We start from the raw sequence: 16,060 nt of genomic DNA on the forward strand, positions 1-16,060 counted from the left end.
AATAAACCAGTGTTTAAAGGTGAGTGGTGTCCCTGTCAGCCACTGTGCTATAGATACAGTTTTATTCTAACAAACAAAAAAAAAAAGAGCCTGTTTAACTGCTGGTCTTCCGTGTACACAATGGAGAAAAATCTATTTACCATAGAAATAACTTTTGTCACACTGCTCTGTGAAACAATCTCAGCCAGGATCATATTTCACAGAGCAGTGTGTGTGTGAAGTTACATTTTCACCTGCGGTGTGTGTAGAAGCTTTCTACGTTACTACGTGGTAACGCCATGCACAGGGAAATTGGCAAACACAGCAGTATCACTGGTCAGAAGCAGGCAGGGTGTCTGATGTTAGCTGCTAACTCTGACTCTGTGCTTTTATGATTCTAGCAAATAAAACTTCAATATCTCAGCTCAGTTGTTCCCATTGAATCAGTGGGTCATGTTGGCCAATGACTCCTTGGCCATAGGCAGCTAGTTAGGGAGTGTGGAAGCTTTGCTAGAAAAACACACCAAGGTTTTCCTCAGTTTAAGGAGCTTTAGCTGCAAAATGTGTAGATAAAGTATATTGCAACGTTTGACTAATATGTAATGCTTTATTTAAAGGGGCAAGAAACCCCAAAATGTTCTTTCATGATTTGGATAGAATATACCATTTTAATCATTTTCCAATTTATTTCTATTATCAAATTTGCTTCATTATCTTGTTTTCCTTTGCTGGAGGAACAGCATTGCACTACTGGCAGCTAGCTGAATACAACTAGTCAGCCAATCACAAGAGACAAATGCGTGCAGGCACCAATCAGCAGATAGCTCCCACTACTGTAGGATATGTGCATAATCTTTTTTCAACAAGGGATACCCAGAGAAAGAAACACATTGGAAAATAGAAGTGAACTTAAGTGTCTTAAACTTGCATGCTCTATCTGAATCATGCAAGTTTCATTTTCACATTTTAACTTTCTAATTTACTTCTGTTGTCTAAATTGCTTCATTCTCTTGATATAATTTGCTGAAAAGCATATCTAGATAGGCTCAGTAGCTGCTGATTGGTGGCTTCACATAGATGCCTCGTGTGATTGGCTGGCCGTTGTGTATTGCTATTTTTTTCAACAAAGGATATGCAAAGAATGAAGCAAATTAGATAAAATAAGTAAATTAGAATGTTGTTAAAAATTGCATTCTCTTTCTGAATCATGAAATAATTTTTTTGGGTTTAATGTCCCTTTAAGTGACCGTGTTCCTGTAATGCGTAAACTACAAATTATAGAACATTTTGTAAGAGTTGATGTTGAATGTTTTGTTGCATTGAGTTTATTGTAACACAGTAATCATCTGCTGTTGTCTTACAGGATTTTTACTTTATACAGTAAATCATTGCCACTGGATTTAGCATGTCGGGTGTGGGATGTGTTTTGCCGCGATGGAGAAGAATTTCTTTTTAGGACTGCCTTAGGAATTCTCAAACTTTTTGAAGACATTTTAACTAGAATGGACTTCATTCATATTGCGCAGTTTCTAACTAAACTTCCAGAGGATTTAACTGCTGAGGATTTGTTTACTTCCATTGCTGTAATTCAGATGCAGAGTCGGAACAAGAAGTGGGCTCAGGTGAGACTTAGAACTTGATTATACACCTGTATAAAAACTTGCCAGCATGGAAAGAAATGACATTTTCTGAGCATTATATTTTAATTTGTGTGTGTGTCTGCTTCATATTTAGAGCTCTGCGTATCAAGATAAACCAATTTCAAGCTAAATTTTGCCTTTCTAAAATTCTTTTAGTGACCCAATAGTATCTGACGAGGCTTCTTATATAACTTGCCAGACCAGAGAGCCCAAGAAAATCAGATCCATAGAGGGGGGATTTGTTTATATGCCATTGGACCTGGGTTGTATGTCATTTATTTTATTGAGAAACATATTAACGGTAGAAATCTTAAATGTAACTAATAGTCAGAGGAACCTGCATAATTATGTTCAATTTTGTCTTTAATTTAAAATGCTTCTTAATGAGGTAGTAGAACCTGGTATAAACCAAAACTTTATCACATTTATAACAACAAAATAAGCTATTTAATAATCAATATTGAATGATTTCCAACTCAATAAAGGAAGGTAATCTAGATCTGGATTTTATTGCATGCTAGTAAAAAAAAAATCTGCGTTGGGTTATTGTTTTTTTTCCTCTTAAATAATATCTTAAAAAATCAAACTTGCTATTGTATTTCTTTATACATTTCTTTAGCTACTAAATATTCATGGTATATATTATCCAATAACTGTATTAATAATTTATGTGTGTATGAGAAAGCAGGTTTAAAGTGAGCCTAGGGAATAGTTTATCTATTTTTACTTTCAAATTACATTAAACTGGTATAGTCAGCTACATGTTGTGAGTGTCTGTCAAAGAACACAGCCTTCCTGCAGCTTAGCGCTGACTGTAGATGTAGGAGGTAAGAAACAGCATTTAGTGGTGAGGCAGAAGCAGCGACAAGACTCAGAGACCAGACTACAAAGAGATGATGAAGCTTAAGCAAAGAAAACTGATAGGAGAAAAGGTAGAAAAAAATGAGTCGGAGACAGCAGCAAAGACTAATGGAAGCCTTATGGCATTAAGGGAGAAGTATGACAATTGTAAATAATATTTCTTTTTCAAGATACGATGAGTCCACGGATTTCATCCTTACTTGTGGGATATCGCCTCCTGGTCAGCAGGAGGAGGCAAATAGCTCCACAGCAGAGCTGTATAAATAGCTCCTCCCTTCCCTCCCAACCCAGTCATTCTCTTTGCCTGTGTTAGTTAGATAGGAGATGGCAAAGTGAGGTGTTAGTAAAGATTCTTCAATCAAGTGTTTATTATTTTTTAAAGTGGTGCCACTGAGTGCTACTTTGTGCTAGGGTGTAGCCTAGACCAGATAAGTCTCTTCAGTAAAAAGAGAAGCATTTGGTGGCTTTAAGGCAATGGGAACTTGTGGGACATAATTCTCACTGCGCCTCCCATACTGTGATGCTGCCCTTTCTGTGATGGCCTAAGCTGATTTTAACTCGGGCTTCATCGTTTTGCAGGACTACAGGAGGGACCCAATGGACCTCTGAACCCTGTTGAGGCTGTCCTGCTGTCGGACAGCATATGAGGTAAGTGCAGCCTTTCTTTCTATAACAGAGATAGTTCCTCAGGGACTTATTTACCTCATGGGAGGTTTTTAAACTGCACTTATGTACCAAGGGACTCAGGGGCTCTGCCAGTAGAGCGCTTTTTTCCCTGACAGCTTTATCAGACTGACTGCGTCTCATTCAGTAGGGGACTCCTCACATGGCTATTTTAGTTATGGGGCATGTGTGACTATGGGCTCACTATGTGACAGTCATATCTTGGCAATTGACTTTTTTTTTTTTACGTCCATGGCTACCCTTTGCATTGGGCATAGTGAGGAACGGTCTGTGTGGGTTCCCCTCACAGCGTTTTTTGTGTTTACTGTAATGGCGACCGGGAGATGGTTATTTACGCCCACGAGGGGCGGGGTTTTTCATAGTCTTTATGCGATGTGTGTTATGGCGACTAGGCTGTTCTTAGGGGCAGCGGGCTGCTCAGTTTTCATTTGTACATGTTGCTCCCGGTGCCTTCACATATAACAATGGCGACCGGGAGATAGCTTACGACACGCCCACGAGGGGTGGAGTTTATAACGGGCGCCAAAGTGCAGGGCGCCAAGGTCTCTCCTTCCTTCTTATTCCAACTTGTAATTTAGTAAGGAGCGGTGGACTATTACTTTCCTAAGGTGCTATAGAGTTCCTCCTTGCAGGGTTATACAATAACAAGGCACGGAGGACTCTATTTAGACGTGTGCGCTCTGTATGGCGCACTTCTCATATCACTTCCGGTTATCGGAAGCTACCAGGTGCTGGATGACCATTTTAAAGCAGCACAAAGGTTGTTATGGTTCTGCTGTTGTCGCAATTGTTTGCGTTCCACACTGGGTACATAGAAGACTCTCAACTATTACATTTTTTAGTTGCATTTCTTTTATTCATTGTTGGCTGCATTCAAATAAATCATTGCAGTTTACAATTTTATACAGAACTTCTGATTCATCCGTTGTGCAAAGATTTAAGTGTTACTCTGGGATTTAAAGACACAGTAAATCTATTACAGACTTTTCAACTGTTAATTACTAGTCCATCCTTTGTAATTTGGAGTGGATTACAGCATACTCAAAACTGGGGTTCTTTTTCTGTTTTAAAGATATAGTAACGTTTTTGTATGTGTGAATTCTCTTGATGAATTTCAGCTGTTTATTTGTCCCTTTCTCCTTGATATCTTAGGACGGAGCAATGGCACCATACAATAATGTTCCTTTTGAGATTAAAAGGAGTCAGTACCATTTTATTATGTGTTGATTTTAGTACATCCATGACACAATATTCTACATGTAGTGCCCCAACTACTTTATGAACCTCAGGCAGGGCTCTGCGGTTCCTTGCACAGACTTTGCTTTTTATTTACATAGCGATGTCTTGTTGCAGCAGTATTTATGTTGTTACGGAAATAAATTTTATTAAAAGTATTGCGGCTGTTTTGTTTGTTTTCTCATCCTTTGTGATGTAGGATGGTACAAACTCTCACAAGAACGAGTTTCTTCAAGAATTAAAGAGACAGTACCGTCTTGTTCTTTGTGCATTATATTAAATGAATTTCAGCTGTTTTCTTTGTTAGTTCATCCCTTATGACTGAGGATGAAACAAACGCACTCAAGCATAGAGTTAATTTTCAGAATTAAAGGAACAGTATAGTTTCCTAATGTTCAAATTTGTTTTTTTCTTTTTGAACCTATTTCCTCTTCGGCGATTGCTGTTTGGGAGTCTGTTAACAAATGGCCACAAATTTATAGTATTCCAATCGAAATTTTATGGCCAGCATGCAGTGTCCTGCGTGTTCTTCACACTGCTGGAAGAATTGCTATTCTAGCGGTTTCTCCATGTTGCTGAGAATTTCAGTTTCAGATGGAATTGGTTCTCTATATTTTAAAGACTGTTTCCCATAGCCATATCAGCTAAGAGGCTGAACGACATTCCTAAGGGGGGAAGGAGTAGTGAACTTTTATTCCCTTAGGGGATAGTCCTAATGGGCTAAATTTAGTTCTGGGACACACACCTGGGTTTACAGTGTCAACCATCTGTGTACTTTGCTACAGTCACTGGTGTGGTGGCATATTGGCTAATTCTTTTATTTACTTAATTCCCTTCCAGTTATCAAACTGGGAGTGTAGGTGGCTCTGTTCCAGCTCTTGGTACCTTGTGGTTGGAGCCTTATTTTTTTATGGCCATGTGTTCTAGGACTAAGATTTTGGTGAACGCATAGCCTGCTGTTGAATCAAAGACAGCATGGGAAACATGCTCCGGTCCGGAATTGGATCTTGTAGAGGACCGGCTTTCTGTTTTCGCTCTATTTTAGTTTCAAGCACAAATGTTTTCCTCTCAGAGGCAGCTTCTGCTTTCTAATCAGACACAGGGAGAGATGTCCTTACGATGTGTAGTAGATCTCTCAGACCTGGGAGTGATTGCTCCAGCTCTATTATTGGTACAGGATCTGGGGTTACCGATCGGGTTGTGGTTCCCGAAGGAGGGTATCTTCAGTCCATTTTTTTTTTTGAGAAGGGTACTGTCTAAGGTGGAAACTATTGATTTTTAAAAATTTTCCCTTTGATTCTAGAAGGTCTATGGTGGTTACGGGTCTAGTACCTTCCTGTGCCGTTCACGAGACTCGTCTTGGGTTCTCGGGTGTGCCTTTATGGTCAAACTTTCCCCTTTTGAGGTCTTTCCTTTCGTTCTTGCCAGTTCCGAGTTTTTTCGGGGCATTGCTATGGCGCCCTCTCTCGCTAATTTCCTAGTCCAGGCTTAATTTTTTCAACAAGCAAGACTTCCTCGGACATGGTAGGAACCTAGGAGCTAATGTAGCCTAGTGATTAGCTTTGTGGCTTTGCGGCACAAAGGTTGTTGGTTCGAATCCAGGTGCTGGATGACCATTTCAATTGTTCCCGTGAGCTCACGGGTGAAAGGTGACTTTGGAAAGGTGTTCCTTTGTCTCAAGCTTAATGGGAATCATGACTGATTCCACATCCATTCGGATTTTTCTGACTGAGGTCAGGAAATAAAGGTCAATGGCTCAGTACATAGTGGTATTCGGGCTGATGGTGGCGGACTGGACATTGGTTGGACTGATAGCTCAGCATGCGAAGGCACTGTGGCTGAGCAGTGTGAATACCCGAGGGTTGCAGTTTCAATTCCCAGGGGAAGTCCATTCATCCTTCGGGGGTTGATGAAATGAGCAGCGCCTTGTGACAATGGATTTTATATTGGTTTGTTCCACCTCGGACCTATGCGGTTGAGCGTCCTCAGGCAATGGAATGGAGAATATGCACTCTTCTCTCCTCATTTATCTCTGAAGCAGGAGACAAGGGACTTTTTCTATGGTGGTTGTTGCTGGATCACCTGTCCCAGGATTGATTTCCTACAACTGAGAGCGAATTCCAGTCTGTTCTGCTCTGGGCTCCGTGGTCTTCGGCCCAGTTTCATTCTTGCTATCTGTCAGCGATCCATCTTCCAGGGGTGGACACTTGGGAAGCGGATTTCTGAGTAGACAGTCTTTTCATCCAGGAGAGTGGGATCTCCATCTGGGAGTATCTTCTTCCTGATTCTCAAATGGGGTCGGCTGGAGTTGGATATCAGGGCATCTTATCACTATGCTTAGTTTTCGGCTTTCAGCCTAGGTTCTCTTTTTTTCCCCGTTGCGATTGTTTGCCGGGGGTTTGTTCTGATTCAATAGGAGAAGGCATCGGTGCTTCTCTTCGCTCCTGCGTGGTTTCACAGTATTTGGTGTGCTACACTGCTGACCATGTCATTTCTGTAACCTTGGTCTCTTCTGTTGAGGAGAAATTTTTTTTCGTTCCCCCCCCTTCACCGTACTCTGGTTTTTATGGAGCCGATTGCTTGGGGCTTGGACGGTTGCTCTATACAAGCGAGGTTCTTTGATTCGGTCATAGTTGCTTTAATTCTGGCATGGATGCCTGTTACTGGAGAGTTTTTCATATATTTATGGTGGCAATCCAAGGGTTACTCGTGGAGTAGGGTACGGATTCCCAGAATTTTATCCTTTCTCCGAGAAGAATTGGAGAAGGGGTTTTCCATTAGTTCCCTTAAGGGGCAGATTTCTGCTTTGTCTATGTTGTTACTCTGACGTTTGGGCAGATGTTCCAGATGTACAAACTTTTTGTCAGGCTATGACTAGAATGAGGCCTGCATTTAGATCTCTTACTCCCCCTTGGAGTTTGATTTTAGTTCTTAGATCTCTTCACAGGGTTCCGTTTGAACCTCTTCATTCCATAACTATTAAGTTATTATCTTGGTTGCTATTTTTTCTGCTCAAAGAGATCAGAACTTTAAGCTTTGCAATGTAATTCTCCTTATCTTGTTTTTTATGCGGATAAGATGGTGTTGTGTGCTAAACCTGGGTTTCTCCCTATGGTTGTTGCAGTTCAGCACTTTTATCAGGAATTAGGGTTCCATCTTTGTGTCCTAATCCTCTTTCTCAGAGGGACCGTGTGTTACGTCATTTAGATGTGGCCCGTGCTTTCGAGTTCTACTTCTTTGCTACTGAGGACTTTCATTGCTAACCTTCTTGGTTTTGAAACGTAGGGGTCAGATAGCTACGGCTACCTCTTTCTTTGTGGCTGAAGGGTATCGTCCATTTTGCATTTGGGACTACTGGACGGCAGTCACCTGACAGCATTACGGCCCTTTCCACTAGGGCTGTGGCTTCCTCTTGGACATTCCACAATGATTCTTCTGTTGAACAGATTTGCGAGGCTGCGACTTGGTCGTATCTTCCCATTTTTTCCGGATTTACAAGTTTGTTTCCTTTGCCTCAAATGAGGCTGTTTTTGGGAGTACAGTTCTTCAAGAAGTGGTGCCTTCCATTTAGGTTCCCTGTCTTGTCCCTCCCGTTTCTTCCGTGTACTATAGCTTTGGTATTGTATCCCACAAGTAAGGATGAAATCCGTGGACTCATCGTATCTTGAAAAAGAAAAGGAAATGTATGCTTACCTGATAAATTTGTTTCTTTTTCGATATGATGAGTTCACGGCCCGCCCTGTTCTCTGAGACAGGTTTTTAAATTTTTGTTAAACTTCAGACACCTCTGCTCCTTTCTCTTCCTAACTTAGGTCGAATGACTGGGTTGGAAGGGAAGGGAGGAGCTATTTATACAGCTCTGCTGTGGAGCTCTTTGCCTCCTCCTGCTGACCAGGAGGCGATATCCCACAAGTAAGGATGAAATCCGTGGACTCATCGTATTGAAAAAGAAACACATTTATCAGGTAAGCATACATTTCCTTTTCTCTATGAACATTACATGACATTTGTAACATGTAAATTAAAGGATAAACATGGTCACTAGTCTACTAGTTCCAGAGAAGTAATAAAATAGGCTTATTCTGATGTTTACCATTGACTGGACGTTTAACTTAGTTGTTTTTCCATAGCTAGATATAGAGTGTTACATCTATGAAGCTGTCATGAGCTGATAGGCCCCTTTACTGGCCTTCAATAAATGTATACTTAAAGGGACATTAAACACTAAATACATTTATAAGCATAGTATTGAGGGTATTCCCCACCTCCCTCTAGTTATGGGTGCCGCCATGTTGAAATCTGTTTTCCACTACATTCCAGTGCTGACCGGTTTGTACATATGTAGCTTTCATAATGGCAGCAACCATGATTAGATGGAAAAGCATGATAAGTATGTAGTGTTCATTGTCCCTTTAAGATATGGATTCTAATGGTAAAAATATTATTTCTGAGTTACATTCATTGAGGTAAATTACAGCATCATATAATCTTATGGTATATTGTTTTGCCCATAGTATAAAGTAACCCTTATACCTAAATACTGTAGTGCAAATCAAGTGCAAATTATCTAAAAAGTAATGAAAGAAACCTATAATTGAAATAACGCAAAAATTGCAGTCCTTCCTCAATCATAGAGACCACTGATATACACTCAAAGAGGTAGAGATAAATAGCTTAAGGATAATACAGGGTCCTACAAAGCAAAGGTCCTTTCCCAAGGTGAATGTGTTCAGCTTCATTACATGTCATTCACAGTTGAATGTTTGTCAGGGTAGCACAGTATATTTCTCCAACATAGGTGTGTCCGGTCCACGGCGTCATCCTTACTTGTGGGATATTCTCTTCCCCAACAGGAAATGGCAAAGAGCCCAGCAAAGCTGGTCACATGATCCCTCCTAGGCTCCGCCTTCCCCAGTCATTCTCTTTGCCGTTGTACAGGCAACATCTCCACGGAGATGGCTTAGAGTTTTTTAGTGTTTAACTGTAGTTTTTATTATTCAATCAAGAGTTTGTTATTTTAAAATAGTGCTGGTATGTACTATTTACTCTGAAACAGAAAAGAGATGAAGATTTCTGTTTGTAAGAGGAAAATGATTTTAGCAACCGTTACTAAAATCGATGGCTGTTTCCACACAGGACTGTTGAGAGGAATTAACTTCAGTTGGGGGAACAGTGAGCAGACTTTTGCTGCTTGAGGTATGACACATTCTAACAAGACGATGTAATGCTGGAAGCTGTCATTTTCCCTATGGGATCCGGTAAGCCATTTTTATTACAGAAAGAAAAAAAGGGCTTCACAAGGGCTTTTTAAGACTGTAGACATTTTCTGGGCTAAATCGATTTATATATAAACATATTTTATACTCCATAGCCTTGAGGAATTATTTTAATCTTGGGAATTATGTAAAATAACCGGCAGGCACTGTATTGGACACCTTATTCTCTAGGGGCTTTCCCTAATCATAGGCAGAGTCTCATTTTCGCGCCTCTATTGCGCACTTGTTTTTGAGAAGCATGACATGCAGATGCATGTGTGAGGAGCTCTGATACATAGAAAAGACTTTCTGAAGGCGTCATTTGGTATCGTATTCCCCTTTGGGCTTGGTTGGGTCTCAGCAAAGCAGATACCAGGGACTGTAAAGGGGTTAAATACAAAAACGGCTCCGGTTCCGTTATTTTAAGGGTTAAAGCTTCCAAATTTGGTGTGCAATACTTTTAAGGCTTTAAGACACTGTGGTGAAATTTTGGTGAATTTTGAACAATTCCTTCATACTTTTTCGCAATTGCAGTAATAAAGTGTGTTCAGTTTAAAATTTAAAGTGACAGTAACGGTTTATTTTAAAACATTTTTTGTACTTTATCAAGTTTTTGCCTGTTTAACATGTCTGAACTACCAGATAGACTGTGTTCTGAATGTGGGGAAGCCAAGGTTCCTTCTCATTTAAATAGATGTGATTTATGTGACACAAAATTTAGAGAAAATGATGCCCAAGATGATTCCTCAAGTGAGGGGAGTAAGCATGGTACTGCATCATCCCCTCCTTCGTCTACACCAGTCTTGCCCACACAGGAGGCCCCTAGTACATCTAGCGCGCCAATACTCCTTACTATGCAACAATTAATGGCTGTAATGGATAATTCTATCAAAAACATTTTAGCCAAAATGCCCACTTATCAGCGAAAGCGCGACTGCTCTGTTTTAGAAAATACTGAAGAGCATGAGGACGCTGATGATATTGGTTCTGAAGGGCCCCTACACCAGTCTGAGGGGGCCAGGGAGGTTTTGTCTGAGGGAGAAATTTCAGATTCAGGGAAAATTTCTCAACAAGCTGAACCTGATGTGATTACATTTAAATTTAAATTGGAACATCTCCGCGCTCTGCTTAAGGAGGTGTTATCCACTCTGGATGATTGTGAGAATTTGGTAATTCCAGAGAAACTATGTAAAATGGACAAGTTCCTAGAGGTCCCGGGGCCCCCCGAAGCTTTTCCTATACCCAAGCGGGTGGCGGACATTGTAAATAAAGAATGGGAAAGGCCCGGTATACCTTTTCGTCCCTCCCCCCATATTTAAAAAATTGTTTCCTATGGTCGACCCCAGAAAGGACTTATGGCAGACAGTCCCCAAGGTCGAGGGGGCGGTTTCTACTCTAAACAAACGCACCACTATACCCATAGAAGATAGTTGTGCTTTCAAAGATCCTATGGATAAAAAATTAGGTTTGCTTAAAAAGATGTTTGTTCAGCAAGGTTACCTTCTACAACCAATTTCATGCATTGTTCCTGTCACTACAGCAGCGTGTTTCTGGTTCGATGAGCTAGAAAAGGCGCTCAATAATAATTCTTCTTCTTATGAGGAGATTATGGACAGAATTCATGCTCTCAAATTGGCTAATTCTTTCACCCTAGACGCCACTTTGCAATTGGCTAGGTTAGCGGCGAAAAATTCTGGTTTTGCTATTGTGGCGCGCAGAGCGCTTTGGTTAAAATCTTGGTCAGCGGATGCGTCTTCCAAGAACAAAATGCTTAACATTCCTTTCAAGGGGAAAACGCTGTTTGGCCCTGACTTGAAAGAGATTATCTCTGATATCACTGGGGGCAAGGGCCACGCCCTTCCTCAGGATAGGTCTTTCAAGGCCAAAAATAAACCTAATTTTCGTCCCTTTCGCAGAAACGGACCAGCCCCAAGTGCTACGTCCTCTAAGCAAGAGGGTAATATTTCTCAAGCCAAGCCAGCCTGGAGACCAATGCAAGGCTGGAACAAAGGAAAGCAGGCCAAGAAACCTGCCACTGCTACCAAGACAGCATGAGATGTTGGCCCCCGATCCGGGACCGGATCTGGTGGGGGGCAGACTCTCTCTCTTCGCTCAGGCTTGGGCAAGAGATGTTCTGGATCCTTGGGCACTAGAAATAGTCTCCCAAGGTTATCTTCTGGAATTCAAGGGGCTTCCCCCAAGGGGGAGGTTCCACAAGTCTCAATTGTCTTCAGACCACATAAAAAAACAGGCATTCTTACATTGTGTAGAAGACCTGTTAAAAATGGGAGTGATTCATCCTGTTCCATTAGGAGAACAAGGGATGGGGTTCTACTCCAATCTGTTCGTAGTTCCCAAAAAAGAGGGAACATTCAGACCAATCTTAGATCTCAAGATCCTAAACAAGTTAATCAAGGTTCCATCGTTCAAAATGGAAACCATTCGAACAATTCTTCCTTCCATCCAGGAAGGTCAATTCATGACCACGGTGGATTTAAAGGATGCGTATCTACATATTCCTATCCACAAGGAACATCATCGGTTCCTAAGGTTCGCATTCCTGGACAAGCATTACCAGTTTGTGGCACTTCCGTTCGGATTAGCCACTGCTCCAAGGATTTTCACAAAGGTACTAGGGTCCCTTCTAGCGGTGCTAAGACCAAGGGGCATTGCAGTAGTACCTTACTTGGACGACATTCTGATTCAAGCGTCGTCCCTTCCTCAAGCAAAGGCTCACACGGACATTGTCCTGGCCTTTCTCAGATCTCACGGGTGGAAAGTGAACGTAGAGAAAAGTTGTCTATCTCCGTCAACAAGGGTTCCCTTCTTGGGAACAATAATAGACTCCTTAGAAATGAGGATTTTTTTGACAGAGGCCAGAAAATCAAAACTTCTAAACTCTTGTCAAATACTTCATTCTGTTCCTCTTCCTTCCATAGCGCAGTGCATGGAAGTAATAGGTTTGATGGTAGCGGCAATGGACATAGTTCCTTTTGCGCGAATTCATCTAAGACCATTACAACTGTGCATGCTCAGTCAGTGGAATGGGGACTATACAGACTTGTCTCCGACGATACAAGTAGATCAGAGGACCAGAGATTCACTCCGTTGGTGGCTGTCCCTGGACAACCTGTCACAGGGGATGAGCTTCCGCAGACCAGAGTGGGTCATTGTCACGACCGACGCCAGTCTGGTGGGCTGGGGCGCGGTCTGGGGACCCCTGAAAGCTCAGGGTCTTTGGTCTCGGGAAGAATCTCTTCTCCCGATAAATATTCTGGAACTGAGAGCGATATTCAATGCTCTCAAGGCTTGGCCTCAGCTAGCAAAGGCCAAGTTCATACGGTTTCAATCAGACAACATGACGACTGTTGCGTACATCAACCATCAGGGGGGAACAAGGAGTTCCCTGGCGATGGAAGAAGTGACCAAAATCATTCAATGGGCGGAGACTCACTCCTGCCACTTGTCTGCAATCCACATCCCAGGAGTGGAAAATTGGGAAGCGGATTTTCTGAGTCGTCAGACATTTCATCCGGGGGAGTGGGAACTCCATCCGGAAATCTTTGCCCAAATTACTCAATTGTGGGGCATTCCAGACATGGATCTGATGGCCTCTCGTCAGAACTTCAAGGTTCCTTGCTACGGGTCCAGATCCAGGGATCCCAAGGCGACTCTAGTAGATGCACTAGTAGCACCTTGGACCTTCAAACTAGCTTATGTATTCCCACCGTTTCCTCTCATCCCCAGGCTGGTAGCCAGGATCAATCAGGAGAGGGCATCGGTGATCTTGATAGCTCCTGCGTGGCCACGCAGGACTTGGTATGCAGACCTGGTGAATATGTCATCGGCTCCACCATGGAAGCTACCTTTGAGACGAGACCTTCTTGTTCAAGGTCCGTTCGAACATCCGAATCTGGTCTCACTCCAACTGACTGCTTGGAGATTGAACGCTTGATCTTATCAAAGCGAGGGTTCTCAGATTCTGTCATTGATACTCTTGTTCAGGCCAGAAAGCCTGTAACTAGAAAAATTTACCACAAAATATGGAAAAAATATATCTGTTGGTGTGAATCTAAAGGATTCCCTTGGGACAAGGTAAAAATTCCTAATATTCTATCCTTTCTTCAAGAAGGTTTGGAGAAAGGATTATCTGCAAGTTCCTTGAAGGGACAGATTTCTGCCTTGTCTGTGTTACTTCACAAAAAGCTGGCAGCTGTGCCAGATGTTCAAGCCTTTGTTCAGGCTCTGGTTAGAATCAAGCCTGTTTACAAACCTTTGACTCCTCCTTGGAGTCTCAATTTAGTTCTTTCAGTTCTTCAGGGGGTTCCGTTTGAACCCTTACATTCCGTTGATATTAAGTTATTATCTTGGAAAGTTTTGTTTTTGGTTGCAATTTCTTCTGCTAGAAGAGTTTCAGAATTATCTGCTCTGCAGTGTTCTCCTCCTTATCTGGTGTTCCATGCAGATAAGGTGGTTTTACGTACTAAACCTGGTTTTCTTCCGAAAGTTGTTTCTAACAAAAACATTAACCAGGAGATAGTCGTGCCTTCTTTGTGTCCGAATCCAGTTTCAAAGAAGGAACGTTTGTTGCACAATTTGGATGTTGTTCGTGCTCTAAAATTCTATTTAGATGCTACAAAGGATTTTAGACAAACATCTTCCTTGTTTGTTGTTTATTCTGGTAAAAGGAGAGGTCAAAAAGCAACTTCTACCTCTCTCTCTTTTTGGATTAAAAGCATCATCAGATTGGCTTATGAGACTGCCGGACGGCAGCCTCCTGAAAGAATCACAGCTCATTCCACTAGGGCTGTGGCTTCCACATGGGCCTTCAAGAACGAGGCTTCTGTTGATCAGATATGTAAGGCAGCGACTTGGTCTTCACTGCACACTTTTACTAAATTTTACAAGTTTGATACTTTTGCTTCTTCTGAGGCTATTTTTGGGAGAAAGGTTTTGCAAGCCGTGGTGCCTTCCATCTAGGTGACCTGATTTGCTCCCTCCCTTCATCCGTGTCCTAAAGCTTTGGTATTGGTTCCCACAAGTAAGGATGACGCCGTGGACCGGACACACCTATGTTGGAGAAAACAGAATTTATGTTTACCTGATAAATTACTTTCTCCAACGGTGTGTCCGGTCCACGGCCCGCCCTGGTTTTTTAATCAGGTCTGATGATTTATTTTCTTTAACTACAGTCACCACGGTATCATATGGTTTCTCCTATGCAAATATTCCTCCTTTACGTCGGTCGAATGACTGGGGAAGGCGGAGCCTAGGAGGGATCATGTGACCAGCTTTGCTGGGCTCTTTGCCATTTCCTGTTGGGGAAGAGAATATCCCACAAGTAAGGATGACGCCGTGGACTGGACACACCGTTGGAGAAAGTAATTTATCAGGTAAACATAAATTCTGTTTTATATCATTTAAACTAAACTTTATTAGACTGTTAATAACAGAAATCATACGTACATGTTAATTCTTTTTTTCATGTATCTATTCTAGATTCTGTCTGCACTGCAGAAGGATAACCGAGAGATGGAAACTAGAAGTCCCGCACTTAAACGCTGAATCTGAGTCCCTGCTCAGAAGAACTGCAAGACTGTACCATTTTCAGTGTGGTGAAATAGGGTATTGGGGTCTAAGTTAGGAATGTATGAAAACACTGGAATTGGCCTTAAAAGATTTTAGCCTATACATACTATTAAGTGTTTCCCAGGTGAAGTAATCGTCCGGGGCAGCGCTGGCTAGTACATATGGGCATTAATATGAGAGGTCAAGCCTTAATTTTTTTTGCTGTAAAGAGATTTACTGTATATTTATAATTGCATTTAATTTCATGTTAGAAACAACCAAAACCACAAAAATATTCATTAATTTAGTAAATCTGTCACTATTAACCCTTCGGCAACCAGAGAGAGCGGAAAACATTGTAAAGGAATGCATTGGGAGCCCTCCTCTGGCAGACATATGGTTAATACAAAGGCCATACGGTAACTGCTGTCTTTATTTGTACTGAATGCATCCATAGCTGTGGCGAGAATTTCTACTATTTTTAGTTTAGAAAATTATTTTGTAATATTTTATTGACATTTACCAAAGATATCTGGAATATCTAATGATGGCGTGAATTAACTGAAATATACGTAACCGCAAAACTAGAGAGAAACGCATCAGCTGAGAAGATAAAGCCATAAAGATTTTCATTTATGCGCCTTTTTCATTATTTTTACCTTAGCTACTTGAGTTTTCTTAGTGTATTCCATTATCTGTCTGTGTTGTGGCATTGTATCTTTTTGTTTTTAGCATTTGGCATAGTAGACGGTTCACAGAAAGTATAAAGTCATATAAAGACTCCTAAAAGCCCCAGTAAATCTAAACCAGGCCAAAAAAAATGAAAGAAAAAAAAAT

The 16,060-nt window shown here is 41.5% G+C and overlaps 1 protein-coding gene across 1 annotated transcript in view; it reads left to right on the forward strand.

Moving 5' to 3' along the window:
• The window catches only part of LOC128650311 (TBC1 domain family member 14), a 135,576-nt gene extending 119,717 nt beyond the window's left edge, over positions 1-15,859 (forward strand). The window contains exons 11-12 of the mRNA XM_053704160.1: positions 1,343-1,601; positions 15,155-15,859. Coding sequence (XP_053560135.1) covers positions 1,343-1,601; positions 15,155-15,220 — 325 coding nt within the window. The 3' untranslated portion in view covers positions 15,221-15,859. The remainder of the gene's footprint in view (positions 1-1,342; positions 1,602-15,154) is intronic.
• Positions 15,860-16,060: the final 201 nt, after the last annotated feature.

The sequence above is a fragment of the Bombina bombina genome, chromosome 2, assembly GCF_027579735.1.
Source record: "Bombina bombina isolate aBomBom1 chromosome 2, aBomBom1.pri, whole genome shotgun sequence".
NCBI classification, from domain to species: Eukaryota; Metazoa; Chordata; class Amphibia; order Anura; family Bombinatoridae; genus Bombina; species Bombina bombina.